Raw genomic sequence first — 21,538 nt, 5'->3', positions numbered from 1 at the left:
TTGGTAGCCTGTGGGTTGTTTTCTGGTGCCCTGCTCTGAAGGAACCGCCCTTTCTGTGGCCGAGGTGTTCGGTGTGAACTGTGAGGAGAGCTGAAACCCCCAGGAAGGCCCGGCAGGGCTTCTGAAATGGTTCCCTCTGGTTTTAAGGCTTAAAATGCAACTGAGTGTTGTGCTGCGGCTGTCTGGAGCTGGCTGTCTCTATTTGTGCTTGGATTTGTCTCCGTTTTGATGCGAGTACTGGTTGCCTCAGAAAAAAGGAGGCGAGGGGAACGTGTTGTCTGTCAGAGGAAACTGGTTTTGGGCTGTTGATCAATAGAAGTATCATATAAAGGCTCTTACAAATAATAAAAAACGTGATCTAAACAGAAGCAGTACACTGCATTGTATAAATAATGAGTTAAGAGTTTCTAGGCTTTCAGGAGGAGGCAGGTATTTAAGGTTTTTTTCCCCCACAAAATGCGCTTTGCCAGACTTCCTAGATGGCTGCTGATGTTAAATGCCTCTTGATCCCAGATGAGTGCCCTGGTGCAGGGAGCTGGGTCTCTTCAGGCCCTGCTGGTGTCCCTGTGTGCTGGGGGGCACCTCAGGAGGAGCAGGGGGGCTTTCAGACCACCAGGCTGCAATGGCATTGCTCTAACCATGCCTGGGCAAATACCAAACTGTTCTAGCTTGCAGCTGGTGGGATATAACCTTTCTGCTTGAAGATGGCTTCTTTTTTTCAGTATTATATTTTTATCAAACGCCCTTGCCCTTCAAGTTTAATTGAGAATTAAATTCATTATTTCTTATTACTCGTGAAAGACGGCAAAGCTCACGTTATCTTAAGCCTTTTATTGTTCGCGCATGAAAGATCGAGATAAGATGGATGAAATGTAAAATTGTGCTCTTTATAATGCCTTGGCCTTTTCCCTGCAGGACGGTGCATTGCTGCCGTTATTTCTAGCATCAAGTTGTTTGGCAGCAGCGTCAGGTTCCTGGGATTAACTAGCACCCTGCGGTGTCAGTGCAGCGCTGTCCTGCTGGCAGAGCTTTTCCCGCTCTGGGGGGGAAGAGGTGGTGGCAGGATCTGGTGAGGGACCAGGCAGGTGCCCTGCAGGCCTCTGGGGGAATGATTGTAAATAATTGCGAATAAACTCTTGAACTGGCTGTGTCGCCGGTGCAGGGGGGCAGGAAGGGCTGCTGCTGGAGCGTGGCAGCAGACACCGGATTCCAGGGAAGGCCTTGGCAGGAGGCTGAGGAGCTGCTGAAGGAGCTCAGGTCTGGCCTCTCCTCTCAGTGCTCTCCTCGCTTGTCGTTTGATGCAATTTGTTGCAAGAATCTCGAGTTACAGGAAAAAGAGAGTGAAAATCCTGGTGCTTCAGCCTGTCAGACGAGCTGAAGAAACAGTTGTTAGTTGTCCTGTAACCGAGGGACTCTGCGGTTTGGCTTGTAAGAGGAAACAAAAGGAGCTGAGCTTGCAGAACAGACACTTGTCACCTCATTTGGTGATGTCAGTGGTGGACAGCTCATAGAATGGGAAGAAGGCAAACAGGCTCAAAGGCCATAAATTAACAACTCAATCCAGTGAAAGAAAGCTGTAGGACACAGCAAGGGCCACACACAAAAGCTGTAACGTGATTTATTATTATTATTTTTAAAATATTTTTCCTTACATGAGCCAAACCTGAGACTCCCGTCACCCTTTGCTTCAGGATGTTATTCCAAGAGCTTCTGTGTTGTAATAGGATTTCTAGAAATGGGACCTGCCCTCTGTCACAACAGCTCCTTGTCCTTGCCCAGTGCAGAGCAGGGTTTTTAACACATGCTGCTGCCCTGTGCCCCCCCGGTCCAGCTTTGGCACAGGTTCTGCTTCAAGATGCACCTCCAGCCTTGCTGGTGCCTGTGGGGTCTGTGTGTGCCACAGGGTGTCCCACGCACTGGGGCTGCCCTGGCTTTGGTAATTAGTCCCCCAAGGCTGACCCAGCCCGTTTGTATGGCCCTGTGTCTATTGGGCAATGGAAATACGGTGAGAAATCCCCTTCTGCTGCCTCATTCAGGACAAGGGAAGGGGAGGAAGGAGAGGGTGAAGAGCTGCAAGGAAAAGTGGTGTTGGAGCTGGTGACCCCCCTGTGCATCAGCTGACACATGGCAGCAGGACTGTCACCTCAGCATCCACTTCTCTGTCTCTTCCTACACACCTCCCACGTTTCCTGGTCTTTTACATGTACCACCTTGAATTCCTAACTTCAAACCACATAGAAAATCTCCCACTGTTTAGAGGAAGTTCATCTGGGAGCCAGGGCACCCTTTCCTTGAGGGCAAACACTAACTAGGAGAGAGAATGAAAAGGCACCAAGTGCTTCTTGTGGCTGTGTCTCTTGCTTGTGAACTTCCCATGGCCTGACACCATCTCAAAGCCAACTACTCTGGGGTGGGGTTTTGTGGTTAGTGTCACTGCTTCAGGGTCCTGTGAATCCTTACAGTGTGTCAGTGGGTCACTGTGCAAATCTGCTCCTGTTTTAATTTGGCTATGAGTAGATGGGGGGAGAAAAAGGTCAAACCACAATTCTGTAACTTTTGCTTTATCCAGAGCAAAGATTTATTCACTGAAAAGATTCCTACATATCCAGAATTTCATTAGCATAGAGTGCACTCTTTTTATTCTTTTTTTTTTTTTTTTCTGGTTGCATAAACTAATACAGAAACTGTTGTTAATACTAACAATTTTTAATTAATTTAATAGTAATTCTGGAAGACACTCAGTTGATAGAAAATATAAAAAAAATTATTTTTTTTTACTGTACAAAGTTTACATCACATTTGAAAAGAAAACGTGTCCATTTTCACCATATTACAGACTCCATTTACATTCACTACTGACGTGTGGCTTTTGTAGCAGCATTTGTACAGCCAGCTTCACATTGACAACTCCACAACTGACCGTGCTTCAGGTCCTTAACACCAGCACACCAGGAAGGAGACAGGACAGTGACCACAGAACAAGGCAACCGCACAACTGTTGCTTGGTTTGCAAAGTGTTGAGGGGTCAGAGAGCTCTGCTCTTCTCACAGCTGTACAAACGTGTCTTACATCAGCTGATTAAAACAAAATTTATCCTAGAGACAGTAATGAGCCAGTACTCTCTGATACACAGGGTCCAGGAGGCTGGGGTTTGCTTTCAAGAGCAATTGATGGGTGTTAAAACCAAGGTCGGGTTGAATTAGAATCCCAAAACTCATGCTTACAGGCAGGTTTTGGAACCCCCTCCTGCCTCTGGAGGGGAGTGGCAGGGCAGTATTCCCAGTGGGGCACCACCAGGCAGTGTTCAGCAGGGATAAGTCTCCCAGTGGTGTTCAGCACAGTTTAAAGTGCAGCACAAAGGGACGAGAGGTTTCAGGTGAGTGACCCTGCCTAAAAGCAGTGGGGAACAGAGCTCTGTGTCTGGACTCTTCACAGACACTGTTTGAATTATACCTGAGGGCAACTGTGGGAATGACAAATGGTGATAGGATTTTGTTGGTTTTTCAGTTACTTTGTTTTCATCTGGCTGGTCATCCAGTGCTGGCTGTTCTTCCCTAGCCAGTCATCTTAGGAAAAAAATTGAGACTCTCTTGCTTTCCCAGCATAGTTATTATTTGTACAGCAATGTTACTGTACAGAACAGGCAAAGAATGCTGTCTGTTTGCAACTGGTTCCCACAGAGAGAATTTCAAGGTGTCCCAGCTTTCAGGACCCGCTCACAGACAGCAGAAATAGATAGTGAGAAACACACCAAGGCTGCTGCCACCCTCAAGCACAGCCTTAGCTGAAGGCTACAAAGCAACAATTTGCATCCAGCAGCAGCTCCTGCTCTTCTCCAAGGCAAGATGCCCAGGGAAGCCCTGCAGACGGTTTCAGCCAGTGGGTTCCTCGTGTTACAGGTACAAAGACCCGTGTTCTCCCTGCCTTAGGTTTGTGTTGTGCTGTTGTTAGTTAGGCAGCACTTGCTGGGATAAAACTTCTGCTCAAACTGCTGACACAAAATGATGAGAGAACAAAGCATAGAAAGTCTTGAAGAGAACCAAGTGGTGTAGGTGAAGAACACAGTAGAGTTGGAGCGGGTTTATTTGCTGTGTGAAGGTGGGGGAGAGGAAGGAGGTCAAAAGAGTACCACAGTGCCACGCATGGCTACCAAAAAACCCCATTTCTTTCTTTAATATCCAAGACATACTTAAAAATTCACTCTGTCAAAACATTTGTAAGAGAATACAACCAACTTGCACATAGTAGGAGTGGAGCTCTCTGCTCAAACATTTTTGCCACTTAGTTTTCTACAGCAGTCAGCCACCCCTGAGTAGCCAAACTGTGTGCCTGTCACCTTGCAGAAGACTTCAGAGGACTCCTCCCTGTGATCCCCACAGCAAACCCTCGTGATGACAGTGAAAGGTGTGGAGGGGAGGGTGTAACACATTGGTGCTGTTGGAGAAATGAAATCTAGTGACTTCCAGGGAGTCTCAACAAAACCAAGTACTGTAAGGCCAGAAAGCAGCTGAATGTTCATTGCATAACAAGCATTCTCCCACTGTCCTGGCTGGCAGAAGGTAGAGAAACATGAACAGGAGGCATGAGGGAGCCTTTGCTAACACTGCTTGTAATTCCTTTGCAGATGGGATGATGCATCTGTCACCTTTCATGTGGTGATCAGATGTATCCTTTATAATCTGCGTATTACATATTGGACAGGTGCTGTGGTGTTTTTTTGTCTTAAAATTAGCCTTTGAAACAAGTCTGAGCTGTTGGGCTGAGCCAGGTCCTCTAGACCCAGGTGTAACCTTCCTGGTTGAGAGTTTTCTGTCGTTCTAAAGCTTTCCCCAAAACAACTGCTTTAGTGCTAAAGTTTTCAAACAAGCAGCTTGCAGAGTTTATTTTGACTTGCTATGGGAGGTGGAAACACTGTTTGTGTAATTTCTTCTACAAATGTGATGGGGGCAGTGAAAGTTGAGTCTGGTTGATCAGTGTTGTATTTCCAGAAATGCTGCTTGTTTAGGGAACTAGAACCTGTTGTGCCTAAAACTTCAAAAGAAGCATTTGTCCCCTGTGGACAGAGCTATAACAAGTCACGTTGTTATTTAAGGGCCAGCTTCCTACAGGATTGTATGAGAACAAGCAGCTTTTGTTGTGAGTTCTGTGTAGAAGAGCACTTGAGCCTACACCATCAAAAACGCTCCCATGAGTGGTATATTTGTACTGGTTTAACTTGAGTCAGGTAACCCAGAGCTCAATGATTGGTTTGGGCAAATCACAGTAAAATACATCACTTTTACCTTAATGAAAGAAAAATGCAATCTGGAACTCCAACCCCTTGTACTAGATGTGTTCCCATTCTGAACAGGCAGGTTCCCCTTCTCTTAAGGAAAACAAATGCTTTGAAGGCAGAAGATAGTTCCTGTTTATCACAGACACAAGAAGGAACTAGAAATAGTTCTTTTTTTTAGTGCTCTCTGAGAATGGCTGTAGTTAAACTTGATTCACTGTTTATTATGTTTTAAAAAAATATAGTTCACACAAAAGTATCATGTAAACATTCTTCAAATAACTGCTGGTGCTCAGGCAGAATTCAGACTTTGCAAACAGCCCAGGACTGTGGATTGATGGTCACTCAGCTTTCAGCTGTGGCTGCACCAGGTTCAGAGCTTGGAAGATTCAGTGAAGATTTCGGATGCTTTGTGTAAGCAGGCAGACAACATTATCACAAGACAATTACACACCATGCTATATCTTTTGATTACTTGGTTCCAGGATTCCCAAGCCAAATCTTTCAAAACGCAGGACAACTTTGCTACTGTTAATGCTGAAAAGAGTGGGAAGGGAGAGGAGAAGGGAGAGGGAAAAGTTATTTATTTTTAATTTTTCTTACAAAGCTACAGTGTTATAAAAGGAACTAAAATGGGTTAGATTCTAATCTACAACGTTGGATCACCCGGAAAAGAGGCTTAAGTAATTAAACAGCAAACATGTGAAGTTATCAATGCTAACCTCATCAGTGGAAACATACAGCACAAATCTCATTTGCCTCCAATTGGAGAAACAGGAGATTTTCAGAAATACCTAAGGGTGTAGAAGCCTCACACTTGTTTTGGGTGTGCACTTGGTTTCCTTGAAGTAGAAGGGAAGGCAAAAACAACTTCCAGAATTTTCTTGTTAAGAGAAAGCGCTGTTTTGACAAGGTGCAACAGTTAAAAAACTCCAGGAGCAATCCAAAACCAAACCCATTTGCACCTCTTTATAGACTGTAACAAGTGCATAGAGGTATCTTCTCCTTCACCCTTAAACTGCTAGCACAGCTAGGAACATCAAACTTCAAAATGCCTTCCTACACACACAAACTCGGGTGATGGCCCTGCTGACAGCCTGAACATATGAGCTCTTGCAGGAGACTTGCTGAGAGAATTAATATGTGGGTGTATTTGTCCTCACTGAAGACAGTAAAAACCTCCCTGATTCTTGGTGCTTGTTCTCCTCTGTCCCTGGCCTCTCCCCTCCAAAACAAGATATTTTTTCAACATCATAAATCAGTAAAGAATGAAAAAAGACCTTTTCAGAAAAGGCACATATTAGCTGTGTTGCCTGCAATTCTGCAAAGCCCCTAACATTAAGTCAGGCATTTTGCTGAACAGGGGGTGTAAACAGAAGCAAAGAATAAAATTTAAAGCGCTAGATATGCAAGGGGAGGAGGAACAGAAGGGGGTTCTTGCTTTCCTCCTCTTTTACACACTGTTGTAGCTGATCTCAGCTGACCCACATGGGCCAGTTCTGGGCACCACCTCTGGCCTGGTCCTGAGCAGGCTGAGGGGCTCCAAGCAGAGTGAGGACCATCCTTCCTTCCACTCAAGAATTGCACCAGCTTCACCCAGCCCCTGACAAAATTGACTCTGGCTTCAAAGTTGGCTCTGCTCCTCAGGGAGAACCAGCACAATCTGGCCCTTACCTCTTGTTGGAAGTGCAAGTGAAGGGTTCAGGTATCAGCTGTGCCTGTGAAAATGTCCCTGTTACCTTCAGTCACAAATCCACAGCCCAGCACTAAAGATGACAGACATAACCTCTGGCTGCAACTGAGAAACTGCACCCCTCTGCCTCCTGAGACTCACAGGACACACACAGGTCACCCCAGTTCCAGGAAAACCCCCAACCTGCTGCTTGCACCTGGTTAGTTAGAGAGCAGGTCACTAGAGCCTTTCCAGGAGGTTACAGCCTGCTGAAATGCTTCAGAAGTGAAAGATGGCCACGTTGTTAGACAGGGACTTCTTGCAGACAGGAGTTGTTATTCAAGCTAACAGCCCACACCAAGCGGAGAAAGGCAGAAAAGGAGAATTCTGATAAAGTGTTGATTATGTCCATGGGTTAATTTCGTGGTTTGTTTTTTGCTTTTTTAAATGGAAGGTGATTGTCCAAGTTGCCGGTTAGGATACAACACATGGAAGCATGCAAGGTGGAGCCCATTATTGCACCAGTAGCTACAACCTACAAAGAAATACAGGAGGGAAGGGAAAAAGACACCGTGAGAGTTAGTTTTCAGTTATTTAAAGCAAGCCCTTGAGAACTACATATTGTAAAGCTTACACCAGAATGAAGCGTGGGGTTAGTGCGGTGTTTCTCACAGGATTTGTCAGAGGGGACATGGACATGTCTTCAGTGGGTTTTGAATCTGAGGGGGTCTCTGGCTGGCACAGCCACCAAGAGCCTCCCAAGGGTGGCTTGACTACAACACAACTTGCAGGGGACCAACAACTAAGCTGCCAGCACTTTCATTTCAATGAGCACTGATTCAGCTGTCAATGCTGATAATTAACACTGACACTTAAAGTACTTCTCTCATATTAAATGCTTTGAGCAGAGGAAAAAGTATTAATGTATGCAAATTGACGTGCACCACTTGTGGGGGTGGAGGGGGGTGTTGCTCTGTCTACCCAGGGAAAAATAATTAGGGTAGCTACTACATAAGACATTGTTCTGCAGTTCCACAAGCTGTTCAAGAATAACTCCCTATGGAAACACTAATCCAAAATAATCACTTGGCAGATTGCTCTGAACTGAGCATTCTCCTGAATGGACTGCCACAATGGGAAGCATTACTTCAAGTTCATTTCCAATGTGATGCTAGAGGACGATGCAAGAGTGTGACTTTCTGCTCAGGAATGTGTGGATAGCCTGGGCTCAGGCTGCTCTGTGGAGTCTGGAGGGGGAAAGGATGTCAGATCAGCCCTCAGCATTAATGATGCACCAAATCAGATCTTACTGTACAGACAAATGAGGGCATGGAAGTGTTGACACACAGAAAAAGTGTTGGAGTACAGCCTGTTTCTGTACAAAGGAAAGTGTACAGAGGACACTGCTGTATCATGCAGATCTCCTGGCAGAAGAACTGCTGTCTTTGTAACAGAACACAAATACAACGATCTTCCTTTGAGGCAAGGGAGGATTAGTTTAAAAAAAATAGGAAATGTCCCCAGGTGAAGCTGGATGGTGTGAAGGAATGGGTAATGGAAAAGCACAGCCTCAGGGTATCTGGGTATAGATCTGACCAGTGCAAGCTGTGCCTGGAAGAGGGTTTGGTACCCTCTAGGGCAGGACAGGAAAAATATGATTTCTCTTAAATTATGACTGAAGGACAGAATAGGAGCAGCAATTACAACCAGTTCCATTTTTTAAGCTCAGATTTTGTTGATTTCTCTTTAAATGATTATTTTTCCAAAAACCTATACAATTGAAACCACAAGGACTGAAGTGTAGCTGTGCCAGGTCTGCTGGAGCCATGAGTGTTCCCAGGGCAGATGGACACCTTGGCCTCCCAGCTGCATTCCATGGTACACAGAGGCAGTCACTGATGATGCAGAGAACAACTGCCAAGTGTAAGGCTCTCTCAACTCTTTGTTGTACCTTTTCCAAATGAGTGCTGTGAGATGCATGTCTACCTGCCTAGCATAAGGAAAAATACCAGGGAGTTCTACTTCTCACAGTGAGAGGGTAGTCAGCATTCCATCCTTGCTGCTGATAGTGTCTCTTTGTGTGAAGGTGAGGGCACAGCCTTGGAGAAGGGTTCCCCACGTTAAGTTGTTAGACATTGTAATGTATCAGGGATCCAGTACAGATGTTGGGGAAATTGCACAAAAGAGAAATGGCAAAATTTTCAACCAAAACCCCAAACAAATCACACCCACCAAAGCACAAAATGCCATGAGAGTCACCAGACAAGCAAAGAGAAGTGTTGGGTTAGTTATGAGAAGGTACTGCAGGAAGATCGTGAAGGGGAAAGAAAGGAGTAAATTAAACATCAAACAAAGGAGGCTGAAAGTTTTAGGTCTTGTGGTTTTATGCTCATCCAGTCTAAACTGGTCTGGTGTGTCATAACAGATGCCAGGGGATGTACAATCAGGTGTCTGGAGGGACCTCTTCCAGTTTTGACATTTTATAGATGCTTGATCATATGGGACCTTTCTCCCCCAGTTGCAACACAGAACCTGACTTTGAAAGTATTATGATCTGACAAGGATTTTTTTATGACTTCTCATGATTTATCTTTCCTTGGTCCAGATCTTGACATAATGCCAATTTAGAAATTTGGTCCAAACATTGCCACTCTTTCCTAGCTGTCAGTTTACTGCATCTTCAGGATTTCTAAATCATTATTACCACCTCCTTTGGTTTTTCCCCAGAAATCAACTATTCTGAGTCAGGACTAATACTACATTTCTTTATCTGCCTGTGCAAATTGGGCATTCTTCTGTAAAGAGAAGAGGGTGGGAGTTTCCCACATGCTCCTTGAGGAAGGCTATGAACTTAGGACTCTTCCAAAATGTTCAAAGGATTCTCTGGTCCTTCCCTTTCTCAGTCAGTACCAGCCAGTATAGGGGAAATTCTAACCACTTTGGGGTCAGTGCAGGCCCTTTCCAACACTGTTGGTAGATACTCTCTGAAACCAAACATAAAGCTGGGTACGTAATGTACTGAAAGAGGGAGGTGAATATGTTGAAGTAGGAAATTAACTTTCTTAAGCACACAAGCTCAATTGCATGATTTCCTAGGAACTAGAAAAGCAGGACACTGTTACTCTCCCATCAGAGGTTTGACAGCCCCCAGGAAGGCAAAACAAAGCACAGAAATGATCAGTTAGCAAATTCTGAGCTGCATAAATGATCTTGAACAGCAACAAATACTCACTCAGCAGACTTCCAGAAATGCCCTGGGTGGGAGAGCCGCCGATTCAATTTTGGCAGTTTTTCAAGCATATCCATGAGGACAGTGAAGCTCGGCCTCTCGCTGAGATCAAATGACCAGCACGCTGAGAGAATTTCCTGCAAAGGATTTTTGTGGCTCATTATCTCCACTTAGTTCACAGGTCAACTGTGCAGACCACGCATCTGATTGAGCACTGTGATTTGTGTGAGACCAGCCAGAGACAGTGTTTAACAGAGGTCAGGAACATTCTTCTTATTACAGTGTCCTGTCTTCCAGTAGATGTCCGCTTCTGTACGACAGTTATGGGCAGAGGCTTAGTTATCTAACCTGGTGTCCCATTCTAACCTGTTCTCTCTCCTGCCCTTTATCTTGAGAGTCCCAATATGAGTAAAATAAATCCCCTCTTTAAGGAGCTCCCTTTTTTGATGAATACTATACAGAAGGATTCCTGCAACTGAGGTACTTACATTGACTTCTTTCCCCAAACTAACAGTGGCAAGGACTTGTTTTACTCCTTCTCCACTTCCAATCTGCCAGATGAGTGCCTCTGCAGGCTGGTTCTTGAAAGGCCATTCTCTTGCTTGGAGCTCATACCACACAGTCCTGCAACAGCAACAGGCACATCAAGTCTCTGCCTGCTCTCAAGAGGAAGATACAAAACCCTGACACCACTTTTCCAGGCTGTGCAGCAAATCCCTCTCACCCACTGCTTTTGTAGTAGGTGAGAAAAATACATCCTAGCTAAAATCCTGAGTCTTTGAGAAGAGAACCACTGACTCACAAGGCTCAGGTCTGTAACAAATCTCATTTAGAAAGCTCCTGTGGCACCCCTCTTACCCAAAGGCATAGATATCTGCAGCTTTGGAGAAAGGCAGCTTGTCCTCATCCTTCCCAGGGGCCATCTCACGAACAATTTCAGGGGCCAGGTAGCATAGCCAGTCATGAGGCAGCTTCAATTCATTCTCCCTCCTGAGTTCAAAAGAAGGAAATTATACTGAAACATCACTGCTTCATCCAAGCAGCAGTGTGTGGACTGTATCTCTGTCTCCCCTTATGACTTTACTCAAATGTTTTTGCTGACATTTCCTTTCTAATTTTCTTGCCATATTAAAAATTACATGTGTTAGCCTGAGTTTCCAGCTCATTCTTGGGCTTGAAGTTGTCTTTTTTCAGCCTTACTCCATATGTAACTTCCTAGCAAAGTGCTAAGGGAAAGTGTAGAGAGAACTCTCAAAAAAACCCACCAAAAAACGAAACAAAGCAAAAGTGTGTATTCCAAAAAATTGTGTGTCTGTACTAAAACAATCAACACCCCTCACTTGTACTGTGTAACATAGCAAAATGTTTCCCTATTTGATCATTATTTATCATTCTGGAAGTGGACCAAACATTGAAACCTCCACTTACCTTCCTTCCTGAACCACACCCGAAATTCCAAATAATCCAAAGTCAGTGATCACAACTTTCCCATTGTCATAGAAAACGTTCTTGGATTTCAGATCCTTATGGACAATCCCCTTTGCATGAAGATACCCCATGCCCTGGGAAATACAAGCAAGAGTTGTAAACTTTTTAAAATTACTTACAAGCCTCTCACCCTGGGCACGCTTTTGCCTTCTAATACACTCATTACTCATAAATGACTAATTGTAAATGGGGACACAGCAGGTGTCTGACTTATGCAGGAGGGATGCAAGGAAGCAGATCTTAGCTCAGTGCTCAACCTTTGGATTGCTTTTCCTTCTCTGCATGGTAGGGTGACTTGAAGCAGCAAGTCAGTGGTTGTGGACCTCACAGTTCTGAAGAAGTCTGGGTGTTTAAGAGCAATGAGCAACTGACACAAGTTTGCTTACTAAATTCACAGGATATTTTTGCCAGAAAACAGCAACTTTAGAAATGCTTCTTCAGTAGAGCAATATTGAAAGCAAACATAGAAAACACCATGCAAATCTGGGAGAAAATCCATCAACTTCAGAATGCATTAACTTGGCTGCAGTTACTAATAAAGGGAAGGAAACCTGTCCTGCAGACCTTTCTTCAGTGCCCCCTTTGCCTAAATTCTCCCTCCCCACTCCTCACTGACAAGCAAAAGCTCTGCTCCTCTCCTTGCAGGACCTTAGCTGACTGCCCACTAAACCAGCACTTTTTTTCAGCCAACTTGAAGTATCTTCTGCTGCAACACCCTGTTGGGCTATTGGGACTTAAGAGAGCCTCTCCAGCTGTGCAGCCTCCAAGCTGCTCCTGAGGCACTGCCCAGGAAGCAGATGTCCCTATTAGCATAATGTGCCCTTACCTTAATGATCTCTTGGGCTATCTGCCTGGTTTTGTTAATATCCAGGGATATCTTGGGGTCCCTTACAAACGAGTGAAGTGTCCTTCCTTTGCAGAAGCTATAGGAAAGAGAAGCAACAATCCAGAAAAAGGTCTTAAAAATATTGCAGGAAAATCCAAATGTAACACTGGATGTTCAGTTAGCTTCCTTATCCTGTTGACAGAATCCCAGCCCTCTTTCACTGCTGAGAAATGCAGTTTTGAAGAACTTTAAGGACCAAATTGATGTACGTCTGTGTGGGTGTACACACCTACAGGAAACCTACTGTTAGAGCATGCTCAAAGATATGCAACGGATGCTTATGTATTTCTCCAGAAGCTCAGTCATTGTTACACTGCTCTGACATCTGAAGTCCAGTTTTCAGAATTTCTGCTGCTGGTGCTACTGGTCACCTCAGCAGGAAACTTCTTTTGGAACTGGCAATTAGAAATGACTTGAGTACCTCCCTGCCAGACTAATGAGGATGGCATTGCCCTTGGCCTCAATTAAACTCAGCCTGCACATGAACATCCCAAAAATCTGTACTTTAGGGGCTAATGAGGATGATCTTCATCTCAACTAAATACTGAAAACAGAAGGAGAAAAATACTAACATTTTTCCCTAATCAGGCAGTATATATTAAAAATAATACTAAGATGCTGTGTCCTTACCTGGTAATGATTGCTAAATGAGGGGGGTTCATACATGCTCCCATGAAAAGTACCACGTTCTCATGCCGGGTCTGTCTGTAGTTCATCACCTCCTTTTTGAAGAGCTTGAGATGATCCTGATTGTTCCCATCTATCTCCAACAGCCTGATGGCTACTTCCCCGTGCCATTTTCCCTTGTAAACCTTGCCCCAACGTCCTTGGCCAATAGGATCCCCCAGTTCAATCTGTTCAAAGGGAATGTCCCATTCTTGCAGGTAGACACTGGTCTGGCTAGGCTTGCGATAAATCATCCCTTGCAAGTGTGGCCGTCTGTTTGGCAAATCTTCCACCTCATCCTCATCATCTTCAGGTTCTGATTTATTTGCTTCTGGTTCTTCCACCTGTTTCCAAAAAGAGAAGGGAAATGTATGCTGAGGGTCCCATCTGAGGGGCAGGTGCAGCCCACCAGGCAGCAGCAAAGGCTGCTTTGGGAGAACTTCAGAGGGCTGGATATACACACTTGGCTACAGGTCTAGAAATATACCTCACAGGACAAAGTCATCTCAAGAGGCTACAGAAAGACATACATCTACATGTCAGTGCATGCAGATGAAGACAAAAAAGGCATTATCCCATGTAGAGGTAAATTTGTAGAACCAGTAGTAACATCTTGGGGGTCTGTAACTCTCTGTATTTGGCCTTCAGTGTGGGGGAAATGCTATAGGCCTTTATGAAAGGAAGGGTCAAGACCCTCTCCGTTCTTCAAATAAATGTGGGGGCAGGTTTTTTTGAGATTACTAAAATTCTCCTGTTAGAAATGCTCCAAAAATCAACAAGCTGGATCCAAAATCCAGTACTTCCTGATAAAATCATGGATTCTATCTCTCTTGGCTTACTCACCCCTGAAGAAACCCATTTCAGCATTCCTACTACAAGCTAAACACACACTACCAAAATTACTGACTCTTGAATAGGTACAGAAAGGCTTTCCTATGCAAAACAAACTTGTGCAGGATCTACCATGAGCTAATCTGGCTGCTGGTAGCACCTACACATGCATTATTTGCAGATTTGAGGTCTGCAGAGCATTTAGACCTTTCAAGTTCAGCAGCAGGCCTGCAGCTCCAGTAACGTAAAAACAGCTGTGCCAAACTGAGTGAGCCAGAAGTCTGAAAAAGATCATCTTAGCCCAATTAGAAAAAGTTAGGTATTGTTACCAGTGCTTCATTGTTTCAGCCTAGTTACAGAAACCAGGTATCTTCAGCTGAGATCTTTGCTGTACAAGCAGTTCAGTGGAACTGAGGTAAGAAACAGCTAGGTTGCCCAGGGAAGTTGTGGCTGCCCCATCCCTGGAAGTGTTGAAGGGCAGGTTGGATGGGGCTTGGAGCAACCTGGTCTGGTGGGAGGTGTCCCTGCCCATGCAGGGGGGTTGGATCTAGATGAACTTTAAGGTCCCTTTCAACTCAAACCATTCTATGATACTATGATATACTCATAATCCCAGGGCTACAGGTTTTTTATTGCACTTTCAACATGGCATTTCTGATTGTAGAAAAGGGCAAACCAGAAAACCTACCTCTGCTTCACATTCAACTCCATCTGCATCTGGCTGTTGATCAGCACTAGCAAGAGAAGACAGGCTTACAGTGAGAATAATGTTTGCAAATCCACCTGTCAGAAAAGTGGGTTGCTACATATGCCATTAGTGGAGAGAAGCAAACAGAAAACAGATCTCAATAGCATTAGAGTAGGTCAGAGAAAGACAAAATTACTGCTCCACTTAACAGATAAGGACTTTCTAAGCTTATTTTGGCAAATGAGGGACAAAGACTTGGAAGTGATTTTCAATGATTAAGTGGCATGAATTGATTTGGCAGTGGCACAGCTGCATTATTACAGTGTGCTCCAGTAATAGATATTCCTATTCCTACTACTGAAACACCAACAATGGAGAAGCAATTGTGAGTGCTGGCAGTGCAGCCTAAAATCTTATGCCTGCCCTACTATTCAGATCCTTAAAAAGATGTTTGCTTACAGTTAAGTGTATCATGCTCTTTTCATCATAGAACTCTGTAACTTCTATTTAATTAAATCTTTCTGATCCTGGGCATGCACATAACCATAAGTAGATATTAAAGGTGTGGACTTCTTACTGTCCCATTTAAAGGAAATATCATATTCTATTTATAAAACTGAGACTACCAGTATCACCCTTGCTGACTAAAATGATCCCATAAGTTCTCAGAGGATCAGTTAAGTTTTGGCCATAACATGGTTCTTTCAGACTGATCTGAAGATACCAGGGAAACACTATGCAAATAGAAGAATTTCAGACTGTACTTACTTAGTGTCTGCAGCTGTTTCTGGAGGCTGGGCTATTTGTGCAGGACTGGGAATTTCTGGGAAAGCAGAAACATTTATGATGCATGTTTTACACTTAAATCTCTTACAGATTGGAAGTTTTAACACTGCAATAGTGATAATTTGCTTCTTATTCAGGAATCATAAATAAACTCAACTACAGACCTTATGATTTCATACTTTGGTTCATTAAAAACTATGCTCATGTTTCCTAGTACTTCTTTGCCTGTAGATTGACCAAGCCTGTTCTTCCCATTCACCTCATCTGTAATGTCTCTCAAGGTGAGTCCTTGTCTCTGAACTGCTCACACACCTTCAAGTTGCCTCAGAAATACTTAAATCCACACAGAACTAGGACATATAAATTCATCTATACTGCAGGCCATGTATTCCAACTGCACCTAGTCTGTCCAGTGTTACCAGTGCACAGGAAATTCACCTTGGGTTGCAAATCCTTCCAAAATTCAGAATAATTACATCCTACATCATCATTTCTCACCTTAGAAACAAACAAGCTTTTTCTAAGGGTTCATGAACAGATAACTGAGAAAAAGAGTTTATACATGCAAATCCACACATGAATAGTGTTGCATCACTCTTAAACCCCACAGGCAGGAGGCCCAGTTGATAAAGCTGAGCTCAGCATTCCTGAACTGACAGTGTCCATTTCCACTAGCTAAGCATATAACCCCCAAAGCGAGTCTTTTTAAAGAAAAAACACAGTTGTGTATAAAATCCCACAGCAGAAAGTTACTGTTTTACAACTGAATAATCAAAGTTTCACCTTAGTACATAAAACACATCACTACCTCATAAGATATTAAAGAGGCCTGAAACAAAAGAAAGCTTTAACTGTTTTAGATACTTTTTTTTTTTTTAAAGCAGAATTATTATTCTTGGGCAACATGCAGCAGTGTACAAACAAGTTACTTTTTGGCAGAAGCTGGTTAGTAGAATTAAAACAATCAACTCACCTGGGAAGATAAATTGTTGTCTATGCTGAATGTAGTAGGCAGCTTTTTTTTTATTGTGGGTTTTTTTTTTTTTTAAAAAGGCAGCAAAAAAATTACCAGGAGAAAAAAAAACAAAAACAAACACAAACAGGTTAGAGGATGATCAGTAAGTGTCCCATATGCATTCAATGAATTAGTCCCAACTCACTGTTGGGAAACAGATTAGTGGATTATCAGCCTGCTTGAGGGAGTGAATTTCAGCACATGCAGTTTTGGAAGGCTATGACAGATGTTACCAACAAGCAACCAGTCTGGTGGGAAAACACCTTCAGACTTTCAAGTGGCTGAAGCAAATTTAGAGAGCCTAGGGATGCTCTGGTGCTTCAGTGGTGTCTCATGGCTTCAGCTTTTCAAAGATGCACCCAAGAGAAGGTGAAGCTCGTGAACCATTTACAAGCATTTTTTATTTCAGTGATTTTGAGCAGTGAGTCCCTAATACAAAGTAGTTGCAGTAGAACCCTTGTACTAAACTGACTCTGCTTCTGCCCTTTTTGAGTAGGCTAAAATAGCAACTTTCACAGATCAAAAGCTAGATGCACAACACAGCAAAGCTGAAGGCTGGATGTAGCAGCATGTGAGCAGCTTATGTCTTCATTTCCAGATCAAAGGAATTAAATTTATTCTGACTATGTAAATCTTTGCCCTTGTCAGAGATCTTTGCCTCTGTCAGCTTTGGCAAAGACTGCATCCTCTGCAAAGCATGTCGGGTACATTCTTCTCCACCAGATGTGTATGGCAATGGTTTAAAAATGAGTGTTGATTGTTGGTTTTCTTTGGGAAGGGACTAGGAAACTAATTCATCCCAGTTCTCATTTTCACATTTTGGTGTAGCCATGAGCTTACTTATGATTTAAAGCCACTGGTGACCAAACACAGCAGGCAACATGCATTTTACAAAACAGTAAGAAAAGGGAGGAGAAAGAATATAATTATATATATATTTATATATAGCTCTTTTCAAAAAAGGAGAAAATAGAAAGATCAAAACATTTAAGAAAGGGGCCAGTACTCCCCAACAATGTCTCCAGCAAAGCTATCTTGTTGATACCACTTAAAAACTTCTAAGAACAGAGCATTATCTTTTATCAGATAGCAAGATACATCTTCTCACCTTGTTTAAGACATAACTATGTATCCAGAAACCTGCAACTACTGTGAAACCTTGGTCAGCCTCTACTTGCATAGAGGCCTTTCTGATCCTGGAAAAGATGAGTTTACCTGGGAAGTTAAATCGTCCATCTCTCTGGCCCATAGGAGATGGGTTTGGAGGAGGTGTCGCACTGGGAGGGTTGGAAGACTGGAAAGGTGCTGGAGAAGATGGTGTGGATGAGGTTGTGGAAGAAGGATTACTGCTGGAGTCCAGGTGATTTATTGCTGGTGGATGCTCCTTCAAAGCAAGGAAAGACACTTGTGAGAAAACAATAAAAAGAAAGAATTCCTCTCAGTGTTTACTGAACGAGAGGGAGAGGAAAGCTGTCCTTGCCTCAGTCATAACGTAGTATTTCTAAGTGAGCAGACAGCTTGAGTGGTGCATAATTTATGTTTTACAAGGAGAAAATGTCACATATCCAAGTCTCCTTGCAAAGTGAAAGTTCAGGGTGCCATTCTTGCTCCAACCAGCAAAACACTGCTGCCACCTCTTCTAACTGTAGCTCCTGAGTGACTTACAGACACAAGAGTCACTTCAGTCACCACATACCTTTTTAGTTAGTGCCTTGGGAAGAGTTCCAAATTGTGGCTCTGTTGGTCTGTCTACGGGATTATTGATATCAGAAGGGACAGATTCTGTTCTTCTTATTTTTGTTACTGAAAAACAAGTTGAAGGGAAAAAAAAGCTTTAATCAGACTTCTTATTCTTGTGATACCATCAACTACATTGAAATGCTAAGAATTTGTACAGAATTACTCACTGGGAAGGAAGGATATTCTACAAGCAGGTGCCTCTTTAGTACATTTGTTGTGACATTTCAATCTGAAAGAGAAACATTACATGTTAAATAGCAACTTGTTCTTTCCCAAAAAGCAGCAGCCTGCCCTTAATTTGTAATTCTTATGCTAATCTCAGAGGGAGTTCTGGAATGCTCCAGGCCCCAAAGCAGCAGGCATTCATATGAAGAATCCTATTATGTGTGTCATTAGGCTAATGAAATCCATATGCATATCTTCACATCTGATTTATTTTTAATATAGTTACCTTCATTGACTCATCCAGCAACAGTGAAGCACTAACAGCTCAGAGCTCTGGACTAACAACCTAGGTAGAGAAGCAAAATCTAAAATCCTGGCTGTTATTTAGGTATTCAGCTCCCACTACAAGATTTACCCATGATCAGGTAGGAAACCTTTATGTCTTTTAGGAGGACCTGTTTCATGGTCTTCCCAGGCACAGAGGCGAGGCCTACAGGTCAGTAGTTCCCAGGGTCCTCCTTTCTGCCCTTTTTAAAAATGAGTGTAATTTTTCTTTCTTCCAGTCACCAGGGACTTCACCTGACTGCCATGACTGTTCAAATATAGTGGAGAGTGGCTTGGCAACTACATCAGCCAATTCTTTCAGGACTCTGGGATGCATCTTATCAGGTCCCATGGACTTGTGTACGTTCAGGTTCCTCAGATGGTTGTGAACCTTGTCTTTGCTTACGGTGGGAGGGTCTTTGTCTCCCTGGTCTCCATCCTGTGGGCCATCAACTTGAGAGCCGTGAGGACAGGGGTTGCCAGTGAAGACTGAGGCAAAAGGGTTGTTGAGAATCTCAGCCTTCTTCTTGTCTGTTGTTACTAGTTCATAAGTGTTGCTCATCAGGGGGGTTAAGCTTTCTTTAACCTTCATTTTCTGGTTTCCATACCTGTAGAAGCCCTTCTTGTTTTTCTTTACATCCCTTGCCAAGTTCAGCTCCAGCTGTACCTTGGCCTTCCTGACCTCATCCCTCTAACAACCAGGCAACATCCTTGTACTCCTCCCATGAAACCTGTCCTCTCTTCCACTGCCTGTGTAGGTCCATCTTGCCTTTTATTTTGACCAGCAGGTCTTGACTCAGCTGTGTTGGTCTGTTGCCTTCCTTGCCCAATTTCCTACACCTGGAGATTGAGATCTCCTGCGCTCCATGGAAAGCATCCTTAAAGATCTGCCAGCTCTGTTCTGCTCCATGTCCCTGAGGGCTGTTTCCCACGGGGTCCTACTTACCAACTCCTTGAAGAGCTGGAAATTTGCTTTCCTAAAATTCAGAGTCCTGACTATGCTTTCATCTGCCTTGTACCCCTTAGGACAGTGAACTGCACTAGTGTACGGTCACTGCAGCCCAGGCTGCCTTCAGCTTTGACATCCCTGATGGGTTCACCTGCATTTGTGACCATCAGGTCCAATCATGCATCCCTTTGGGTAGGGCTGTGCCAGAGCATCCCTTTGCCACTCAGAAGCTGACTGGAAAAATGTCACTACTAAGAGGGCATAATGTCTAGGGATAATGAGTTACTGGCAAACTTTTAATGAATCAAATGCAAAGTTCTTCTGAAAAAGATCATCACTGTGTGCTCACCTGCAGTACTTACACTTCACCCCGAACATCATGCTTTTCTGACAGACTTGGCAAATCTGAGATAACCAAGACTTTGTAGAGAACCTAAGCAGAAACAAGAGGGTAAAGTGATGTTATCTACTGTCTAAAGGAAATTTAACATCTGTAGGTAGTTACAGACTATACTCCTTCAGCTTGTTCTGAAAAGGGCAAGTGGTGGTAGGGGAAAGACTTCTCACTTTTCCAATCAAAAGCAACTGAAAGGCAGCTGGCACCAACTCTGCTGGCCTCCAGCTAGTTCTCCACTCTTAGAACAGGGCTGAGAGGTGCTCAGAGGTGCCTCTGACCATGGAGACAGGCTGTGCATGAGCACACATCTCTAGAACGTCCTGAAACCTGCAGCTCAGCAATTGCAGATCTGAAGCTTCATGCAGTCAAAGATACCCAAATGATAGAACATCATTTAATAAAAACCCCTCAAACTAGAATTGAAACAAGCAAGTACTCTGAGAGGGAGCAGCCAGTACATGCTCCAAGTGCATATCCAACCCATGAGCACGTGCTGCCCATCAGTTGCTCGTGTCCCTCCTCAGAGGAGCAGGATGTATCACATGGGGCTGGTTATATTCACCTGAACACCATTCTAGAGCTGAAATCAAATTTATGGGTGGCAGTGGGAGTGCTATCCCTTTTACCAGAAAACTGCATGGATAGGTTTGTCTGGTATTAGAACTGGCTAGCCCAGTTTTGGTTTGGATTTGGGAAGGGGAGCTGCAGAAACCTATGAGGGAGGAAGAGGAAAGTGTGTTTTCTTTTCATGTAGGGAGGAAGGAGCAGCTTCCCCTTATAAAAAGCACTATTTCATATTCACCCCAGACACAACTCTGCTGCTGCTGGTTCCCTACTCATTACAGTATGGGCAGCCAGCTGGCTTTGTAAAAAGCATTTCAAGTGCTGAACAGATTAGTGACGTATTATAAAGGAATGAAGCTGAAATACAGTTAAGGCTGAACACCTGACCCAACTTCAGGCCTATCTGAGAGTCCTCACTGCTACAAAGACACTCCAACAGGCTGCTGGCCTGGTCTGCCCCCTCCCTTTGCCTCCTCTGTGGCTCCCACAGCACGTGCTGCTCACCTGTGTGTTACAGCTAAGCCAAAGTCTCTTCGTACCGTTTGAGGGGATCCTTGGGAGAGTTCTGATGGAGAACAAAAGGATGGTTTAGGGAAGCATTACTCACAAGCCTGCTTACCAGTCTAGACAGAACAAATCCATCACTGTCACTAGTAGCCTGACACTGCTAGTAGCCCAGCTCAGACTGGTTTCCCTTCTGCTGCAAAGCTACTACCAGATACTGCTCTTGTATTTGTTTTCATGTGGAGGCAATGTAAGCTAAGATTTGATGGTGGAATCATAATTCTTCCTTATTTTTGTTAAATCATGTTTTACATCTAGGGAACACAGAAGTCCATCTGGTTAGGCCCAGGCCATTCTTAAGG

General features: G+C 43.8%; 1 protein-coding gene across 1 annotated transcript in view; it reads right to left on the bottom strand.

The window, feature by feature from the left end:
* Positions 1-2,569: 2,569 nt before the first annotated feature.
* The window catches only part of KSR1 (kinase suppressor of ras 1), a 68,832-nt gene continuing 49,863 nt past the window's right edge, over positions 2,570-21,538 (bottom strand). The window contains exons 6-20 of the mRNA XM_051635907.1: positions 21,177-21,237; positions 20,061-20,144; positions 18,441-18,502; positions 18,230-18,336; positions 17,749-17,917; positions 16,492-16,533; positions 15,501-15,555; positions 14,733-14,778; positions 13,178-13,557; positions 12,488-12,584; positions 11,602-11,735; positions 11,032-11,163; positions 10,662-10,797; positions 10,177-10,310; positions 2,570-5,809 (exon numbers count right to left, since the gene is read on the bottom strand). Of these exons, the coding sequence (XP_051491867.1) occupies positions 5,731-5,809; positions 10,177-10,310; positions 10,662-10,797; positions 11,032-11,163; positions 11,602-11,735; positions 12,488-12,584; positions 13,178-13,557; positions 14,733-14,778; positions 15,501-15,555; positions 16,492-16,533; positions 17,749-17,917; positions 18,230-18,336; positions 18,441-18,502; positions 20,061-20,144; positions 21,177-21,237 (1,718 nt within the window). The 3' untranslated portion in view covers positions 2,570-5,730. The remainder of the gene's footprint in view (positions 5,810-10,176; positions 10,311-10,661; positions 10,798-11,031; positions 11,164-11,601; positions 11,736-12,487; positions 12,585-13,177; positions 13,558-14,732; positions 14,779-15,500; positions 15,556-16,491; positions 16,534-17,748; positions 17,918-18,229; positions 18,337-18,440; positions 18,503-20,060; positions 20,145-21,176; positions 21,238-21,538) is intronic.

Source organism: Apus apus, chromosome 18, assembly GCF_020740795.1.
Source record: "Apus apus isolate bApuApu2 chromosome 18, bApuApu2.pri.cur, whole genome shotgun sequence".
NCBI classification, from domain to species: Eukaryota; Metazoa; Chordata; class Aves; order Apodiformes; family Apodidae; genus Apus; species Apus apus.
The sequence above is the reverse complement of the archived record's forward strand: the minus strand, read 5'-3'. Positions and strand labels throughout refer to the sequence as shown.